This window comes from Xenopus laevis, chromosome 3L (assembly GCF_017654675.1).
Source record: "Xenopus laevis strain J_2021 chromosome 3L, Xenopus_laevis_v10.1, whole genome shotgun sequence".
Taxonomy (NCBI): Eukaryota; Metazoa; Chordata; class Amphibia; order Anura; family Pipidae; genus Xenopus; species Xenopus laevis.
The window spans coordinates 144899211-144920045 of record NC_054375.1 but is presented as its reverse complement, the minus strand read 5'-3'; the positions used below and the strand labels follow the sequence as shown (position 1 = coordinate 144920045).

Genomic DNA, 20835 nt, shown 5'->3' with positions numbered 1-20835 from the left:
CCTCTGTTAATATTCTCTACATTATAATATGTTACTGGGGTGTGACAATAGGAAATACAGTAATAGTAACTGTGCTCTGTAATAAAGTGGGGTTGGGATATAAAAAAAGCATATCAAATAGGCTTAGAATTAAGCTTCCTTTAAGATTCAGGGGCTGCCACTAGGGTTGCCACCTTTTCTGTAAAAAAAAATTCCAGCCTTCCTATATATTTATCTTTTTCCCCTATTAATAACATTGGGATCAACCATCATTTTTACTGGCCAGACCGGTAAAATACCGGCCAGGTGGCAACCCTAGCTGCCACAGCCATCTAAAAAAAGGGATTCTGTCATGATTTTTTATGGTGTAGTTTTTATTTCTAAATTACACTATTTACACTGCAAATAATTCACTCTACAATATAAAATGTCATTGCTAAACCAGCAAGTGTATTTTTTTTAGTTGTAATATTGGTGTGTAGGTGCATCTCAGGTCATTGAGCTTTCAGAAAGAGCCAGCACTTTAGGATGGAACTGCTTTCTGGCAGGCTGTTGTTTCTCCTACTCAATGTAACTGAAAGTGTTGCAGTGGGACCTGGATTTTACTAATGAGTGCTGTTCTTAGATCTACCAGGGAGCTGTTATCTTGTTTTAGGGAGCTGTTATTTGGTTACAGTACCATTGTTCTGTTGATATCACTTAAATATGTAGTACAGAAGTAAAGAGTGACTGACATTTATCAGAGCACAAGTCATATGACTTGGGGCTCCTGGGAAACTGACAATATGTCGAGCCCCATGTCAGATTTTGAAATTAAATATAAAAAAAACCAGTTTGCTCTTTTGAGAAATGGATTTCAGTGCAGAAGTCTGCTGGAGCAGCACTATTAACTGAGGTGTTTTCCCATGAGAGTATCCCTTTAATGACTTTTTGAATTCAAAAAGACAGAAAAGGTGCCACCAAGGTGTAAGTGTCTTTTTGCAAACACTGAGATTACGTGTGGAAGACTTTTCTGAAATGAATTAAGGCTTTCACATGCCGCTGTCTTCTACATTAACCACCAAAGAACTTGTTCATATGCAGCGATTGCAGTGCGGTGATATTGGCACCCAATTGACAGTCTATAAAAGGCTTGATAAACTCTTCTGGATACTAGTCCCAGTGACCTTTCCATAAATTTGGTGGGTCAGGAGTAATTCTGGAACCATTAGGCCCAAGAAACCTTACTTCCACACACGTCCATAGCATGTGTCTATTACCAGGTGCCTCTGCTCTATGTTAAGAGTAGACAATATTGTGTGTGCTTCAACCACCTTATTTAACCGTGTAGGTTGGGTGCAAAGTAGTTATGGGCGAATTTATTCGCCAGATGCGAATTTGCCCGTTTCGCCAATTTGCCATGAAAATTCGCCGGCGTCGACAACATTTTGACGCCGGTGACGGTTTCAGTGCTTTCGTCAAAGTTTTTCTGACGCTTTGCTAAATTCGTGGTGAAGCGGAACGGGACAAATTCGCCCATCACAAGTGCAAAGCAGTCCGGAAAACTTTGCCAGTGGTTTGCATAGACATACAGGAAAAAAAACTGCTGCAGCACCTCTTTGTTTCAAAAACTGAAAACTTTATGAGGTCAAACAACCAGGAAACGTTCCGGGCTTACTCTCGCCCTTTCTCACGCCTGTCTGGTGATACAATGTACAAACTATTTAACCCTCTTCAATAGGGCCCGGTCTTCGGGTGGGTTCAGGTCGTGAAAAACCCAACCGGCACATCACTAGAGTGTACCACACCAGAACCCACCCCCTTAGCACACATAAATCACTTAGTATAACAAGTGTGATGAGTCCAATTGTATTCAACAGTCCATTATAGTCCATTGCTTCATATTTTTAAAGATGTGATAGTTAGTGATTGGCGAATTTATTCGCCAGGTGCAAATTCGCGGGGAATTTCCCAGTTTCGCCAACTGCAAATTAATCAGTGAAATATCAGCGAAAATTCGGCAGTGAATTTTGACACCGGTGACAACTCAGATGCCGGCGTCAATTTCGACACCGGCAACAATTAATAGGAGCCCATGACTTTCATGCGCGTCCGAATTGTCGCCGCTGTCCGAATTGTCGCCGGCGTCAGAATTGTCGGTGTTAAAAAAAATAGACCTTTTGCAGATTTTTTGCTGGAAATTCGAGAATTTTTCGTCAAAGCGAAACGGGAGAAAGTCGCCCATCACTGGTGATAATCCATTATTTATTGTCTCCTAGATAGACATGGTGCATACCCACGTGTTCTGGTGTGGTACACTCACGCTCAAAGAGGGTTAAATAGTTTGTACATTGAGATAGGCTTGAGAAAGGTTATTTGACCTAATAAATTCAAGTTTCCACTTTTTGCGACAAAGAGGTGCTGCAGAGGTTTTTTTTCCTATTTTTGCTCTATGTTTAGGGATGTCACCTTTGTCCTGTTGGGATATATTCCTCAAAGGTGAACCGTTCAGGATCTGTGTGCTTCCGTGGCAGAGTCAATATGAACTGCAGGTATCGAGTCCCAGACTCATAGGGGTCGCACGTAGTCAGCAGGTCCCCATAACCACAAGGGATAACCTCACACTGGGATTGCTTCATACGCAAGAGGTTCATGGTCACCTGTGCACAGGAAAGATGATCACACATTTTACTTATTCCCTAATCACCTAACTGAGCTGGCACAGAGAATTTTCATGCTGAACTATATCCCCTCTTTTTCTATCTAAAAAAAATTAATATATATGCCCTTTATGTAGCAGCATACCTCCCAACATTTTGGAAATAGAAATAGGGACAAAAAGATTTGGAGCGTGGTGAAAATGGGTTGACCATTTTTGTGGCCATGCCCCCTAATTACCATGATCATTTTACAAAATTTGGTAAGTTATGAAAGTTTGAACACATTTTTGTTTTATCTGTTATTACAGTTTTGCTAATAAAGGTGAATTGCCCTTTAAGCTGCAAGTCACCGTTTCCCCAAGAGACCTGCTTATCTTACATTGTTACAATGGTTTCTTTGCTTTTCTTAAATTGTTACAAAAGTATCGAAGTGCGCCTGACACATATTCTGGGCTCTCTGCCAAAAGCCAATTAAGTTAGAAACTTTGTATCTTTTTCTGGCTGTTCAGTGCAGGAGATCAAAGGGAAAGTCGTGACATTTAAGTAACAATCCAGGACTGTGGTTGAGCCGTCAAAATCGGGACTGTTAAGCATAAAATGAGACAGTTGGGAGGTATGTGCCAGGGGTATTTAATGTGTGACTGTGCCACATGTTGCCAGTACACACACGGCTTAAAATTAATGGTATGGCATAAATATTATCAATTTACGTTACTTTCTACATATAGAATTCCCCTATATGTACTTAAGCTATAACAGGGCACTTACCTCCTTCAGCACTTGATCCCCCTGGATAATCAGCTTCCTAATATGCGATACAATTCTCTCTCTGACCTTTTCTTGCTGCTGAGAGCGAGCGTTGGCCTCCTGTACACAGTAACGATATGCCATCTCCGCTTCTGTGGCCTGAAAGATTCATTATTTTTAGTGAGGGTGAACTGAGCACTCGAGATTTCCGGGTATGTGAATGCTAAGATTGTAGCAAAATGATTCCATTTCTAAACGTTCTCTAGGACTAGTAATTCAGGATAGAAACAAGCAATAGTGTGGGTCCATTTAGTTCTTTCAAGCATTTCACAAAATCCTAGCTTTTGAGTTAATGTGACCAGAGTTGCATTCAGTGGGGGCTGGGACTCAAGATAAAGAGCTGATGAAGACCATAGGTTACTTCAGCGTCGGACTGAGGGTCCTCGGGTCCACTGGGGCTTCCAGACTTTCAGCGCATGCGCAGTAGGAGTAATTTTGCGGTCCCGAACATAGAAAGTCACGAAAGTTTCCAAAGAATTTTCGGAAATTTTCGTGACTTTCGGGGCATGGTCAGTTGTTTGGGACCGGAAAATTACTCCAACTGCGCATGTGCCGAAAACGAAGGTCTGCTTCTGAAGTTTAACGAAGAAAAGAAGATGGCTGTCGTGAACAGCGGGGGACAGAATCTGCACCGAGGGGTAAGTAAAAAGTTAGGGGCATTTGTCCCGGGTACCACCTACACTGGGGGGGGAGGAGGGAGAGGGGTCTACAAAGGGTAGGGGGGTAAGGGTTACGGGTTTGTTTCTCCTTTAATAAGAAATGGTGCCTCTGCTGCCGGGTTTTTATGGCGCTGTGCGTGACGTCATCATGCATTGGTGCAAAATTTAAATATTTAAAGGGCCCATGCTCAATAGCTCATTGCCAAACGTAGGTCTATTCCAATAGTTCCTGGGTGCGATCTCTAGTGTTTTCTGACCTGTTCTAACCCTGCCTGACCCTGACCAAGTCTTGTTTGCTGCCTGTCCTGACCCTTGCCTGTGCTTTGACCATTCTCTCGGGCCTATGACCTTGACTATGCTCCTGCTTCCCAATTTTGTACTGCACTGCCTGTTTTGGTATTGACTCAGCCCGTCCCTTGACTACGCTCCTATTATGCTTTTTTGTTGCAAACATATGGTTCCCTTGCTCGCCCAGAACTCTCTCCTTGGTCCTCTCACATTAAGACCTGGTGGCATCTGAGTAGCAGAGGGCTCCTCCCAAAGCAAAAGGCGGCTGTTATAGGCAGAAGAATACGCCGTGACTGGGGCATTGGGGTTTGTTCTGGGTTTGGGATACTGAATGTCACACACCCTCTGTATATGCTTGTATCTTATTTTCTTCCTCCCGTGATTGGAACCAGAGGAAAGTCATTGGGTGGTGGTCTCAGGTCACGAGGCAGCTGGGTCTTGGTTGGTGGGACCCGGGAGGGCTGGGGCCCAGCGGCTTTTTTCCCAGCGTTTTGCTGGCCCTGTCTGACCCTGTGTTAGTTAACTTTAAATAGTTGATACTTACAAAGTAAGTATTGCTCACCAACCCTTTGGATGTTGTTCTCAGTGGCCTCAAAGCAGGTGCTTATTTTTGAATTCCAGGCTTGGAGACAAGTTTTAGTTGCACAAAAACCAGATGCACTGCCAAACAGAGTCTCCTGTAGGTTGCCAGTCCACATAGGAGGCTACGAAATAACCAATCACAGCCCTTATTTGGCACTCCAAGAACTTTTTGCATGTTGCATGTGTTGCTCCCCAACTCTTTTTATTTTTTAATGTGGCTCACGGGTAAAAAAAGGTTGGGGACCCCTGCTCTAAAGCATGCATGTCCTACTGGAGGCACACCGGGCTCTGAGTGATGTTAATGGCCAACAGCCTACTTGAGGCCTCTATAGATCTGTTTGCAGTCAACCATGAGTTTAACATAAGATATCTCTTAGACATGCAATATGGCAAATAATACATTCCCTCTGTGTTTATAACTCTATGTCCTTCCTTTCTCTTATAAACTTACTGAGATCTTCCCTTCAGTCAAACTTTATTGATTGTAAAATACCGAATGTGCCAATATTTAATTCAACTATTATATCATTGACCTCACCTTGGACTGGGCCTCCTCCCGGGACTTCCTTCTCTTTTCCACAAGTTTGTTTGCACTTCCTGTGTGACCCTGTTCTTCCTCTATCTTTGCACTTAGTTGCTTTGCCTTTTCTAGGTCATCACAGCGTTGAATGTATAGTTGCCGAGACTTGCGCAGTGCCGCACACGAGTCAATCTGGAGATAGAGAGAGAGAGTGAGAATAGGGAATGAGTAGGATGGAATCATTCACTTGTATGAGGTTTATTGGGGTGAGAAGGATGCTGGGAGCAGCAGTAAATTATAAGTGGCTGGTGTACTCCTATGCCTAACACTATGGGGGTTATTTATCAAAGTCCGAATTGATCTCAATATTTTCTGCTACAAACTCCAATCCCATCCATTTGGGCTTTTTATGCTTATTTATTATTACATTTCCCCCGAAAATTTGCTTTGTGGGAAAAAATCTAATTTTCACGATTTTTTCAGATTTTTTATTATTTATTTAAGATTTTTTCGGTTTTTTCACCTGAAAACTCTGAAAACTTTGGGGTATTCACGAAACCCAGTGCACATGAAAAAAATAATTGGGACTTCTCCCAATGACTTATCTGCAACCTCGAAAGGTCTGAGATTTTCTGATTCTGACTTTTCCATCCTCAGGGTTTAATAAATTCTGAAAATGTTGTGATTTTTTTACAAGTAAGATTTTATAAAAAAAAAAAAAATCACAAATTTTTCGTGATTTTTGCATTTGGAGTTAAGTAAATAACCCCCTTTATAATAGGTGTAATCTGATGTTGGTACCTAGGGTAAATATCCTTTCCCTAACCACCTAAAAGTGCTTCTAAAGAACTTGGAAGTACAAGGTATGGGACCCTTTATCAGGAAACCCATTATCCAGAAAGCTCCAAATTACGGAAAGACCATCTCCCATAGACATCATTTTATCCAAATAATCCAAAGTTTAAAAAGTATTTCCTTTTTCTCTGTAATAATAAAACAGTAGCTTGTACTTGATCCCAACTGCGATGTAATTAATCCTTATTGGAGGCCAAACGAGCCTTATGGGCACATTTACATAGGGTCGAATATCGAGGGTTAATTAACCCTCAATATTCGACTGCCGAATGTAAATCCTTCGACTTCGAATATCGAAGTCGAAGGATTTACCGCAAATAGTTCGATCGAACGATCGAACGAAAAATCGCTCGATTAAATCCTTCGAATTGTTCGATTCGAAGGATTTTAATCCATCGATCGAACGATTTTTCTATGACCTAAAAATTGATAGAAAGCCTATGGGTTCCTTCCCCATAGGCTAACATGGCACCTCGGTAGGTTTTAGGTGGCGAAATAGGGGGGTCGAAGTTTTTTTTAAAGAGACAGCACTTCGACTATCGAATGGTCGAATATTCGAACGATTTTTAGTTCGAAGCGTTCGATTTGAAGTCAAAGTCGTAGTCGAAGGTCAAAGAAGCCAATTCGATGGTCGAATTAACCAAAAAAAATCGAAATTCGATTTTTTTTTATTCTATTCCTTCACTCGAGCTAAGTAAATGGGCCCCGTAATGTTCACATGATTTTCTAGTAGATTTAAGGTATGAAGATCCAAATTATGGCAAGATCCATTATCTGGAAAACCCCAGGTCCCAAGTATTCTGGATAACAAGTCCCATACCTGTATTTCTGGAGAAAGATACTGTATATGAGGCAATAGATTAACAAAAGAGCTTAGTTTAGTACCATTCGTTTCTGCTCTCTCTGCCACTGCTCCCGAAATTCTTTCCTCCATTTTTCAATTTCTGTCTTCTTTGCAGACAGCGGCTGGTGGAAAAAAAAAAGACCAATTGTTTAAAGGGGTGGTTCACCTTAAAGTCAACTTTTAGTATGTTATAGAATGGCCAATTCAAAACAACTTTTCAATTGGCCTTCATTGTTTATTGTTTATAATTTTTTCATTATCTGCTTTTGTCTTCCATTTTTTGACCCACATCTAAAAACAAATGCTCTGAAAGGCAACTAAATTAATTGTTATTGCTATTTATTACTCCTCTGTCTGTTTTGGTCCTCTCCTATTCATATTCCAGTCTCTTATTCAAATCAAGAATAGTAGAAATTGTGTGTGTGTGTAAATCAACCAGCTTGTATAACCTTGTGAATTGGGTGCAACACAGTCTGGAAACCCTTGCCAGGGGTTACATAGACATTCAAGAAAAAAATACTGCTGCAGCACCTCTTTGTTGCAAAAAGTGAAAGGTAGGTCAAACAACTAGGCAATTGTTCGAGCTTAAGGTGGCCATACACGGGCCGATAAAAGCTGCTGACAGACTGAGTTGGCAGCTTATTGGCCCGTGTATGGGGCCCCCCAACGGGCTTCCCCGATCGAGATCTGGCCAACTTTCGGCATCGGATGGGAGTAAAAATCCCTTCGGATAGCGCCCGCATCTGTTCGTTGATGCGGTCCTGCGATCCGACCGCCCATTACCATTCGTTAGGATCCGATCATTGGGCCCTAGGGCCCACGATCGGATCAGCCCGATATTGCCCACCTCAAGGTGGGAATATAAGGGAGAGATCCGCTCGTTTGGTGACATTGCCAAACGATTGGATCTCTCCGTGTATGGCCACCTTTAGTGGCCCTTTCTCAATACTAAGCCTGAAACATTGCCTGGTTGTCTGACCTAATAAATGCAACTTTTCACTTTTTTGCAACCCAGAGGTGCTGCAGCTGTATTTTTTTCTCTTATTCAAATCAATGCATGGTTGTTAGGGTAATTTGGACCATAGCAACCAGATTGCTGAAATTACAAACTGGAAAGCTGCTGAATAAAATGCTAAATAACTCAAAAACCACAGATAATAAAAAATGAAAACCAATAGCAAATTGTCTGAAATTATCACTCTCTACATCATACTAAAATTTGAATGTAGGACAGTCCCTTACAGTAATATGGAGAGGCTTTGTACACATGAAAACAAATATCTCAATGGCTGCTTTCAAGTTTCGAGTAGACTGATTAGAGCTAATGACTAATATTCTGTGCTTATTGTATAGATGGCAACCAAGAAAAAGTCCCTGTACATAATGTGTGGGTATAATATGTATAATGGATAAGAATATTTGGAGAAGCTCTGTGTAGAATGAATAAGGATATTATGGGGAAGTCATTTGCATAGTTTGGTTATGAGAAACTCTTGGTTATGAGAAACCCCAAGAAAAAAAGTGAGGGTGGTGACTAGTAAAGGGCCCTGTAAGTGGGTTTACTAGTACAACATAAAAGTTCGGTACATACAGACAGGGGTTTCTCTCCTTACCTGGCAATATTTCTTCAACTGTAACTGGGCTACCGTATCATGAGCAGCATTCGCTGTCTGGGTCTCATGGTCCATGAGCAAGAGGTAGACACATTGTAAAGGCATGGATGCCTGTGAGAGGCCAAACAAGATGGGCAATTAGTGGAAACATAATGCAGAGGTGCTGCTTACGGCTCGGCCCTTTTCTAGTTAAATTACCCATCAATCTGTTCTCAACTTCCTCATATGTACAGCACTGCGGGAACAGCTAATGGCCCAGAGCCTTTTCCCTGCCAGGACTATCCCTTGGGTCTCCAGTCGGTCAGCCCTGCCTATGCAGCTTTATCTGTGCCACAGCAGAGTACTGGATAGTAACCATAAAATCAGTCTGTTAACATTTTCATAGATGACCAGTGGAAATCTACAGCATGTGCTTTCCACATACAGATGCAGCTTTCAGTTTCCAGCTACTACAACTTGTAGCAAACAAGACTATCATTTTCCAAACTGCAGCAACAATAGAGGTTCTGAACTGTAGTTATCTAGAACATAGACAAATGTAGATAAATTACAGCTATTAAAGGAGAAGGAAATGCTGAATTTACTTGGTGGCACCCCTAAGTGATTGTATTGACTTACCTGAAACCCCGGGCTGGTGCTCCTATCAGCAGAAAACTGCACCGGTCCGGGGGTCCTTCCAGCGAGCACCATGGAGCGACCGGCTTCCGTCTTTTTTTTTCATTGCGCGGGTGCGGATCCACAGCAGAGTGAAAAGCCAAACGTTAATGAAGAAGTCAACTATATCATTCTACTGCGCATGCGTCTGCCCCGGGAAATTAGAAGAAAGAAGAAGGAAGACGGTAGTTTTGTGGTGCTCACTGGAATAACCCCCGGACTGGTACAATTTTCTCCTCATAGGAGCACTGGCCCGGGGTTTCAGGTAAAACAATCACTTAGGGGGTGCCTCACTTTTAACACCCCAAATAAATAGGCCTTTCATTCTCCTTTAATGATACATTCCTTCAACAATAACTCTCTGTAGACATCACTAGACATAATCAGTCATGAAATTCCCCAATGGATTCCATTATATATATTCTGTCTTCCTTACTTCAATCCCTATGGTGTCTGCTTAAGTACCTGCTGGGTGAAAATGAATCTGGTGGACTCGGCCAGTTTAGTGATGTTCTTAGCAAATTCAAGTTCTGGAGAGAGAGATGAGACATGCATGAGTTTGTGCTATTTATTTGACACAATAAGGGCAGAGACACACACTCAGATTCGAGGACAAATCACCTCTTCTTCGGGGCGACTAATCTCCCCCAACTGCCTCCCGCCTGCTAGAATCTAAATTGCCGGCGTGATGGCAATCTGTGTGCTTTGTTTTCCAAAGTCGCCTGAAGTTGACTCATGAGGAAACTTCGGAAAACAGAGTGCTCCGAGTACCATCCCTCCGACAATTTAGATTCTAGCCGGCGGGAGGCAGTTTGGGGAGATTAGTTGCCCTGAAGAAAAGGCGATTTATCACCAGGCGACTAACTCTCCCTCTCTGAGCGTGTGTCTCTGCCCTTAGATAAATTATCCATTGTGTAACACAAACAGCAAAATACAATTAAACCTTGTTTATATAGAAATATATACAGGAGAATAAACAAACTGAATAGATCTAGAAATTACTTTTTCTAATCTGTCATAAAACAGACCTAATCCCATAATCCTATAATTGTCCCTTGTATACAGATATTGCTCCGGATTCTCTGAACCTTTTAATGATATTATAGTATGTACTGTAGATGAGTTACCCAAATTATTTGCATCTTTGCAGTGAGGGACATTATTCTTAAATTGTTGCAATATTTCCCCCCCCCTTGTAAGTGATATACCCCTCCCAATCTTTATTTCTTAGAGACCCAGACATTCTGAGATCCTCTTGTTAGCATTCCCCATTTTACCAGTTTTTTGTTTCCCCTGTGCCAAATCTTTTGAAATGTGTTGCTGGCATCAAATTCAAAATGAGCGTATATTTTTCAGTAAATAATACAGCTTGGACCATGTCAAATACGGACCATGGTGGTAACAAGACAAACTGGGGCTACATTAGTTGAACAAGGGAAAAAAACATTTACAACATTTTTGAACAGGTGTTAGAGGGCAAACCATTAAAGGAGAATTAAACCCTAAAAATGAATATGGGTAAAAATGCCATATTTTATATAGTGAACTTATTGCACGAGGCTAAAGTTTCAGCCTGTCAATAGCAGCAATGATCCAGGACTTCAAACTTGTCACAGGGGGTCCCCATCTTGGAAAGTGTCTGTGACACTCACATGCTCAGTGGGCTCTGAGCAGCTGTTGAGAAGCTAAGCTTAGGGCTCGTCACTAATTATCCAGCAGAAAATGAGCTTCCCTGGCTGTAATATAAGCTGATGCTACAGGTTTGCTGATTATTAAATTCTGATGCTAATTGCACTGGTTTCTGTGCTGCCATGTAGTAATTATCTGTATTAATTACTAATCAGCCTTATATTGTGACATTTCTATTCTATGTGTACTGTATATTGTGAGTGGGTCCCTAAGCTCAGTAAGTGACAGCAGCACAGAGCATGTGCAGTGAATCAGCAGAAAAGAAGATGGGGAGCTACTGGGGCATCTTTGGAGACACAGATCTTTACTGCTAAAGGGCTGTGGTTGCCTTGGGCTGGTACAGAAGCACAAAACTTAGGGGCACATTTACCTAGAGTCGAGACAGTACTTTGACTATCGAATGGTCGAGTAGTCGAACGATTTTTAGTTCGAATCGTTCGATTCGAAGTCGAAGGTCGTAGTCGAAGGTCGAAGTAGCCCATTTGATGGCCGAAGTAGCCATATTGGACCATTCGAAATTCGAACTTTTTTTCCTCTATTCATTCACTCGAACTAAGTAAATGGGCCCCATAATGGACAACATTTCTAGCTACTAAGGGATACTGTCATGGGAAAAAAATTTTTTTCAAAATGAATCAGTTAATAGTGCTGCTCCAGCAGAATTCTGCACTGAAATCCATTTCTCAAAAGAGCAAACAGATTTTTTTATATTAAATTTTGAAATCTGACATGGGGCTAGACATTTTGTCAATCTCCCAGCTGCCCCATGTCATGTGACTTGTGCCTTCACTTTAGGAGAGAAATGCTTTCTGGCAGACTGCTGTTTTTCCTTCTCAATGTAACTGAATGTGTCTCAGTGGGACATGGGTTTTTGCTATTGAGTGCTGTTCTTAGATCTACCAGGCAGCTGTTATCTTGTGTTAGGGAGCTGTTATCTGGTTACCTTCCCATTGTTCTTTTGTTTGGCTGCTGGGGGGGAAAAGGGAGGGAGGTGATATCACTCCAACTTGCAGTACAGCAGTAAAGAGTGATTAAAGTTTATCAGAGCACAAAGCACATAACTTGGGGCAGCTGGGAAATTGACAAAATGTCTAGCCCCATGTCAGATTTCAAAATTGAATATAAAAAAATCTGTTTGCTCTTTTGAGAAATGGATTTCAGTGCAGAATTCTGCTGGAGCAGCACTATTAACTGATTCATTTTGAAAAAATTTTTTTTTTCCCATGACAGTATCCCTTTAAGTTAAGCATTAGTTCTCCTTTAAGAAAGATGATGACACATTATTTTTCTTTTATATACCAGTGTCTACACAATGACTGCATAACTAGTGAGACTTTCCTACTTCTCCCATTCTTTCATACCAGGGAAACACTGCCAGATCCACATCCCCTCTATAGGGAACTAACATGGGGACCACAAACAAGTAGGGGTGACTTTGCAGTAGTGAATAAGTATTTTTCAGCTGAAATGGTGAACAGGAGAAATGAAGGGATAGTGCTTGGGAGAGAGAAAAAATATCTTGATAATGTTCATACCATAGTTGAGTCTTTTCTCCATATAACCCAACACCTCCCTCACATATTTGCACCAACGCTTTGCATAGTTGAGTGCTGACTCCACTCCACCTTCACTGTGCAGCAGGATATCATCAGTCTCCTCAACTGTGAAGAAAGGCAAAATTAGATAGTTAGGACCACCCTTTTTTAATTCTATTTTTACTTAAAGGTATACTGTCATTACAGTATTGATTCAAATACATCAGTTAATAGGACTGCTCCAGCAGAATTCTGCACTGAAATCCATTTTTCAAAAGAGAAAACAGATTTTTTTATATATGATTTTGAAATCTGACATGGGGCTAGACATTTTGTCAGTTTCCCAGTTGCTCCCAGTCATGTGACTTCTGCTCTGATACATTTTAGTCACTCTTTACTGCTGTACTGCACGTTGGAGTGATATCACCCCACTCCCTTTCCCCCCCAGCAGCCTAATAACAGAACAATGGGAAGGTAACCAGATAGCAGCTCCCTAACACAAGAAAACAGCTGCCTGGTAGATCTAAGAACAGCACTCATTCAGTTACATTAAGTAGAAGAAATAACAGCCTGCCAGAAAGTAGTTCCATCCTAAAGTGCAGGCACAAGTCACATGTCTGGGGCAGCTGGGAAACTAACAATATGTCTAGCCCCATGTCAGATTTCAAAACTGAATATAAAAAAATCTGTTTGCAGCACTATTAACTGATGCGTTTTGAAAAAAACATGTTTTCCCATGACAGTATCCCTTTAAAGTAGTACATTTTTAAGAATAACCTAGAATTACAGATGGTCATCGTTGAAGTCAGAGTTTTAAAGAGACAGTACATTAATACATTTTGATAGTTGAAGTACACTGAAAATAGCCTGAAAATCTCATTTTTAAATTCAAATTTTAACTTCGACCCATGATAAATCTGCCCCTTGGTTTTTACTGGATATAGCCTCACCTCCTTGATCAACTGATGCCCGTGATAGCTCCAACGGTGTGCTGATCTGCAGAAATAAAATGTACCCTTACTAAATATACTTCAGATGTACTGTACATAACATTTGTGACAGAGTTAACACAAAGCACAATGCCCCAGCAAGGTTGGGACATTGCATGATGCTTAACATTTAGCTTATGGGAGCAATCAGTACATCCCAGGATGCATCATGTAATGTGTGTACTCAAAAACATTAGCCACTATGTCATATTCCAACAGGAAAAAGCCCAATTACAGGAATATAAATATGCATCCTTCTCCTAATATTTCCATTAGAGAAATACAAAGTAGTATGAGCTGCCGTGCTTAGGTTGCCTTTACCGATTTAAAAGTTCTGCAACTGACTTGCAAAAATAAGGAAGGCTAATCTGCTAGGATAAGTAAGCCTTTAAAAAAATCCCTCTAAACAGCCCCTAGAGAAACATAATATTTTTTCTGCATTCAGACTATTCACATTTCTAAATCACAAACAGCTTATCTGCAGCTCTTCTTAGCTACTTCCCATTCTAGCATCAAGCCCTTCCCCCTTTTCTAATGTCCTTCTCTCTGTCACTTTGAATAGGTTCAAAGAGGTGTCTTCTGCACATGCTTACTTTGAGAGGAGAACTCAGAAAAGTAAAAGGTGTGGAGCTTCAAACTAGACTAGGAAGTAGCTTAGATGAGCTGCAATTGAGCTGCAGTGGAGATGCTTGTGTTTTAGAAACTAAATGAGACTGAATGCATGGAGAAAGGTATGAGTAATTTTAGGGATGGGGAAAAGTGCAGAGTCACTGACACACCTAACAAAAGCCAAGACTGGGAGCTTGTGTGCACAGCTTTGAAGGCCTGGATCATTAGTGTTATAGACATGCTAAACAAGTTCAGTAAATAAATCCAGTATATGAAATTTATAGGCATGTTCATTTTTAAGGTTTAGTTTTTCCTTTAAGCTGTTTCTTTGCATCTCAGTCAATGTGCTAATAAATCCCAATATGGGATTAAAATCATACAATAAGTAGTGAGTAGCCAACAGTAAGGTATTTGATCCCTAAATTGCATTAGCAGTAAAGGCTTGGAGCTTGTGGAAATGGAAGAGCTAGTGTAGCTCCAGAAGCTGTTGTCGTTATGAGCGAATCTGTCCCATTTTTCTTTGCCACAAAATTTGCGAAACTTCCAAAAATGTACAAAACGCATTGAAGTCAATGGGTGTCAATTTTTTTTTCCACAACAATTTTTACATGCGTGTCTTATTTTTCCACTGTGAATTTTTGCGAAAAAATTTGCAGGTGGCGAAGTATGGAATTTCACTTCGAATCCAATTTATACGTTTATATTTATCATAAGTACCAATCCCGTTGCATGTCCCCAGTATGTCATATTACAACAAAGGAAAGTCAATTTACAGAAATATAATTTTGTATTGGTCTTTTGATAATAGACCCAGAAGGTGATGTTATGACTTGTAGGTGGGTTATTCCAATTGCTACTAGTTCCATTGTCCAATATGTCATATTTCAACTAGGGAAAGTCCTTTTACAGGAATATAAGTATGTGTTATTCTACTAATAATAGATCCAGAAGGTATATCATACTTTAAGTACATTAGTATGTCAAGTGACTTTCACAAATATTATAAAGGGCTAGTTATGTTCCTGCTCCTGGAACCCTCCAATGATGGAGTGAGGATGTAGCACAAAGAGGTGGAGATAGAAGATTTAGTAAGGCAAGATGATGACATTTGGGAAATGCAGTGGCAGTTACATTGTTGTCCAATCGGGATCATTCACTGGTGAATAAACTAAATCAACTTGGTCCCTCCAGAGCGAGTCTATAACTCATTGGCCTATGTACGGGGACCGTGAAAGGGAATGCTTGACCATTATCTGGATGACAATTGAGCAGATATCAATTGGGCGTCCAACGTGTCTCCATGGATGACAAGAGGATGTTCTTTATTTTTTTTTTTGCATAATGAACAAAAAAATTAATTACAAATAACTTCGAATACATATTATTTAAATATTTTCAGTAGTTGTAAAACATAATTGATATGGAAAACTGGCTGTTTATAGTAATGGGTATTGGAAAGTTGCTTCAATTTTGTTACAGTTTTTGGGTGGAGATCCCCTTTAAACAACACCAGAGGACTAGCTATGGGATGCACTATATATACAGTATAAATAATGAGACATGGTCAATACTATTTTTCCTGCTACAGCAACAGACAATCCAGTTCTCTCACCAGTGACTCCTCTTCTTCGTCTGGGTGGAGTTCCAAATGCTCTGAATCATTCAAGAACATTTCCACCGTCCTGTTCCAAAAATAATTGAAATTAGTAACCAAAATGAAAGCAATATTGACACTACTAAACCCTTTTTCGACCCCCAGTCCAAGCCCTCTTTTTTCTCTTGGTCAAACATACTCATTTCCGAGGCTTATCTCCAGCGCATCAAAATCTCGGAATATTTCACTGAATCTCTTCCGACCCTCCGAGGAACCACTCGGTGTGCTGGTGCCTGAAACTAATAAAGTACGAGTCACTTTTCAGTGGTTAGAGGAGCTTCACAAAGGGATGAAGCATAGGGTTTGCAATCAGAAAACCATTTTTCCCTCTCTCGGTGCCAACATAAGAAAGGCTAGGCAAATATTATAGAGTTCATATATCAAACTAATGGAGAGAGCTGGAAAGTTGTCTCTTACTTAAGCGGGTGATCTTAAAAAAGCAACAAAGTTTGCACCATTTCTAGTAAACCCAAAGCTGCCATTGATATCTTTGCTTTGAAACAGGTGAACATTCAATGTTACCTGCTGATTGGTTGCTATTGGTTACTACTGTGATGGACCTATGAAAAGCACTGGAGAAAATGATCTGATCTCTTTCTAAAGGTGGTCATACACGGGCTGATATAAGCCGCCGACAGACTAGGGGGCACATTTACTTAGCTCGAGTGAAGGATTAGAATGAAAAATACTTCGAATTTCGAAGTATTTTTTTGGCTACTTCGACTATCGAATTGGCTACTTTGATCTTCGACTACGACTGATTCGAACTAAAAATTGTTCTGATTGAAGAAAAATTGTTTGATCGACAGATTAAAATCCTTCGAATCGTTCGATTTAATCGATCGAATGAATTGCAGCAAATCCTTCGACTTCGATATTCGAAGTGGAAGGATTTAACTTTGATGGTCGAATATCGAGGGTTAATTAACCCTCAATATTCGACCCATAGTAAATTTGCCCCTAAGTCTGCAAATAAAGTTTTTCAGCCATACTGTATGATATTCATTGGGTGTAATGGAATCCTAGTGAGTGATTTAGTCATTAAACTGCATTCATATCACAGCTGATCATGCAAAAATGAAAACAATTTGAAAACATATAAAAATCTCGATTGTCTGTTTTTTTTATTAAAGTACTCAAATCTAGACAATGAAATCATGTACACACTTAGGGGCCAATTCACCAAGCTCAAGTGAAGGATTCGAAGTATAAAAACTTTGAATTTCGAAGTGTTTTTTGGGCTACTTCGACCATCGAATGGGCTACTTCGACCTTCGACTACGTTCGACTATTCGACCATTCGATAGTCGAAGTACTGGCTCTTTAAGAAAAAACTTCGACCCCCTAGTTCGCCACCTAAAAGCTACCAAACCCAATGTTAGCCTATGGGGAAGGTCCCCATGGGCTTGGCTAAGTTTTTTTGGTCGAAGGATAATCCTTTGATCATTGGATTAAAATCCTTCGAATCGTTCGATTCGAAGGATTTAATTGTTTGATCGAAGGATTATTCCTTCGATCGTTTGATCGAACTTTTTGCGCAAAATCCTTCGACTTCGATATTCGAAGACGAAGGATTTTCATTCCCCAGTCGAATATCGAGGTTTAATTAAAAAAAACAGCCATAACACAGTGAAATCACTTGTTCCTTACTCTTGTTCCTTATACAGTACAGGTATTGGACCTGTTATCCAGAATGTTTGGGACCTACAGTTTTCTGGATAACGGATCTTTCTGTAATTTGGATCTTCATTCCTGTCTACTAGCAAATCATGTAAACATTAAATAAACCCAATAGACTGGTTTTGCTTTCAATAAGAATTAATTATATCTTAGTTTGGATCAAGTATGTCAAGACCGCCGGGAGCGCGAGGAGTCGCGTCCGCTCCCGGCGGCGAAGAATCCAAGATGGCGGCGCCCAGTCAACCCACGTGGGTTCCGACGCCGGCGCCGTGACGTCAGCGCGGCGCGACGGTCGCAGGCGCGCTGACGCTGGCGCAAGGGCGCCAAATTCAAATATAAAAGGACGCCTGAGACGCCAAGATGGCGCCCGAAAATAGGATCTGTTCCTGTATTGATTCCTGGGTTCCCTGTTGCCTATTCCTGTTATCCCTGAGGATATTCCTGTTTGATCTCTTGTTGCTGACCCCCTGCCTGGACTTTGGACTTTGATTCTATTCTGCCTGCCTTGTGACCTGTTGCCTGAACTCGATTACCCTTTCTGCTTTTTCCCTGGATACCACGATCCTGATCCCTCCTGAGGGGCTTCCTCCTAGATCCGGACTACTCCCCAGAGGGGGCTCCCGGCTCCCTGACAAAGTACAATAAACTGTTTTATTAGTACAGAGAAAAAGGAAATAATTTTTTATAAACGTATTATTTGAATAAAATGGAGTCCACGGGAGACTGACTTTCTGTAATTCTGAGCGTTCTGGATAACAGGTTTCCCAATAACGGATCCCATACCTGTAGAGCAAAATATTGTCTGGTTCTCTTACAGCTTTACTTCTTATGCTTCACAACTCGCAGACATTCTCTAGGACAGTGGTTGTCAGGTCAAACCCCCCTTTGAAGGTCTAACCTTTGGTCAGGGCCCCAATAAGCTTGTGAAATGAGTGCAGATGCTGTGGTATTAGTCATTAGCCATTCATAGTTTCAGGAATATCACAGCAAATACATATTCACTACAAATCTCAACCAAACTGACCTTCAAGCTGGGGTTTCTAGTATATCCAGGAGAGCTAATGGCAAATCTTGGCTTCAGACTAAGGCCCTGCTCCAAGCCCCTTCGTTGGGAGGGCACAACTACAGTTCGGGAACAAGTGCTTTAAAATTCCCTGGTACAATCTGGAATTTATTGTTCCCTGTAGAATTGTGAGCCATCCATGTACTGAGGTTGCAAAGCAAGACCACGACACTCTTACGTCAGTGCTTCATGTTTAAGATTCTTTTGACTAAATGTTGTGTTTTGATTCGCTACACATTACATTTCTTTTTATGCCAAAAAGTCTCAAATAGCCATCTTCGAATGTCCATCTGGATCATCCAGTGAACTTGAACTTAAAGCTGGCTGATTTGCTTTCTGTTTTTGAGATAAAGGAAGATCATCATGAGTTCAGACCTAAACTGAATACAGAAAATACTAAAGGGTCCAGGAACTTTTTCTCTTAGCTGTCATTTTTGGTATACGTTTGCTAAAATGTGTGGAATGCATTGATGTATACTGTGACTGGTTTACAGGGGGTCATATGGTCATTCACACACTCCAGTAAAGAAAGGACTCAGAACCCATCAACAGTTCCCTGGAGATTCCACAATTCCACTGCACATAGAGCTTTACAGGGATATGTAGTCTACCAAATGTCCCATAACAAAATCATCAAACAAACAACAAAGCAGCAGCTCCTCCATATGTAAGAATACCTCCATGGCCTCAGTATCCTTGTTCCTCTTTGCCTCTTTTTCCCTACAGTAATAGTAGAATATCCATTACAATATATTTAATTGTCCCATTATATACAATTGTCCCATTACAATATATTCAACCTCTGATTTCCTTTAAAAACAGATTTAACCTGCCCAATCACCCCCTATCGATAACCCATCTGTCTTTCATCATCCTCTGAGTAAATGTACTGTCCTATCCATGCACAACTCCATCTTTACCATAATAGAGTAAGTACAACCTCCTTGAATGGATATTTCCATTTCTGCTTCATTCTTACTGTATTGTTATACCTTTTCCCCTCACCTATTTCCATCCCTTCCTTCCCAAACTCAGACACTTTTAATCTCAATCAACTATTGTGATGATTTTTATATACATGTATAGGACCTCTTATTCAGGGACCTGGGATTCTCCAGATAATGGATTTTTTTCCGTAATTTGGATCTTCATACCTTAAGTATACCAGAAAATCAAGTAAACATTAATGGTCGAGCCACACGAGCAGATTTGGGCAGATTAGTCACCTCTTCTTCGCGGCGACTAATCTCCCCGATTTGTCTTCCCCTGCCTTCCCCCGGCTAAAACGAAAATCGCCTGGGGACAGGCACTAGGAGCGCTTCGTATTCCGAAGTCATGTGAGGCAATTATGGGCGACTTCGGAAAATGCTCCGAGTGCCTGCCCCAGGCGGTTTTCATTTTAACAGGGAGAAGGCAGGGGAAGGCAGATCGGGGAGATTAGTCGCCGCGAAGTAGAGGATATTTGTTGCCTGGCGGATCTGCCCGTGTGGCCAGACCCTTAATAACCCAATAGGATGGTTTTGCTTCCAATAAGGATAAATTATATGGATTTTTTTGGATAAAATGGAGTCAATGTTAAACAGCCTTTCTGTAATTCAGAGTTTTTTGGATAATGGGTTTCCAGATAATGGTTATGATTGACAAAATTCTCATGCAATATTCTCATGCTATAACTATAAGAGGTGACCATTTAAAACATGGAAATACTAAAAACAATACTCATTTATTTACTAGACCTGTTTTTACCACTATAAGGTCTTTGTCTAGGGCAGCATGATAGAAGGACTCATTCATGAACACAAGCACAACGTGCTTACAACTATCCAACTATTACAACTATTTCAAGTAATTCCCTCCTAAAGGGTGGTCTGTCCAATCAGACTCTAGTATAGTCATATCGACCTTAATAAGTCAAAGATGAGAACTTTGTCCACCAAGGAACCTCACAGACTTGCGTATTGGCTCATCATATATTGGTCCAAATGGTTCCAAACATGTCAACCCTCAAGACTTTTACAGTAACACCTAATTTCCCACATTTCTAACTTCCTCCATAAGTGTATACCTTTATAAACTCGTTGGCCTTGGGCACCACAGAGGAAATGGTTGGGTTGTTGGGCAGGACCAGTCCATGGTAAGAAAAAAACTCCCAGAAACCAGCTCTGGGAGGATAATG

The 20835-nt window shown here is 40.8% G+C and overlaps 1 protein-coding gene across 3 annotated transcripts in view; it reads right to left on the bottom strand.

Annotated features, from left to right (window-relative positions):
• gmip.L (GEM interacting protein L homeolog) overlaps positions 1-20835 on the bottom strand; it is a 34834-nt gene that overhangs the window by 8501 nt on the left and 5498 nt on the right. For all 3 annotated transcript variants that reach the window (XM_041587210.1, XM_041587211.1, XM_041587212.1), the window contains 10 exons: positions 16056-16155; positions 15875-15944; positions 13615-13660; positions 12665-12790; positions 9906-9970; positions 8787-8897; positions 7215-7295; positions 5493-5666; positions 3387-3524; positions 2428-2618 (listed from right to left, as the gene is read on the bottom strand). In XM_041587210.1, the coding sequence (XP_041443144.1) occupies positions 2428-2618; positions 3387-3524; positions 5493-5666; positions 7215-7295; positions 8787-8897; positions 9906-9970; positions 12665-12790; positions 13615-13660; positions 15875-15944; positions 16056-16155 (1102 nt within the window). The remainder of the gene's footprint in view (positions 1-2427; positions 2619-3386; positions 3525-5492; positions 5667-7214; positions 7296-8786; positions 8898-9905; positions 9971-12664; positions 12791-13614; positions 13661-15874; positions 15945-16055; positions 16156-20835) is intronic.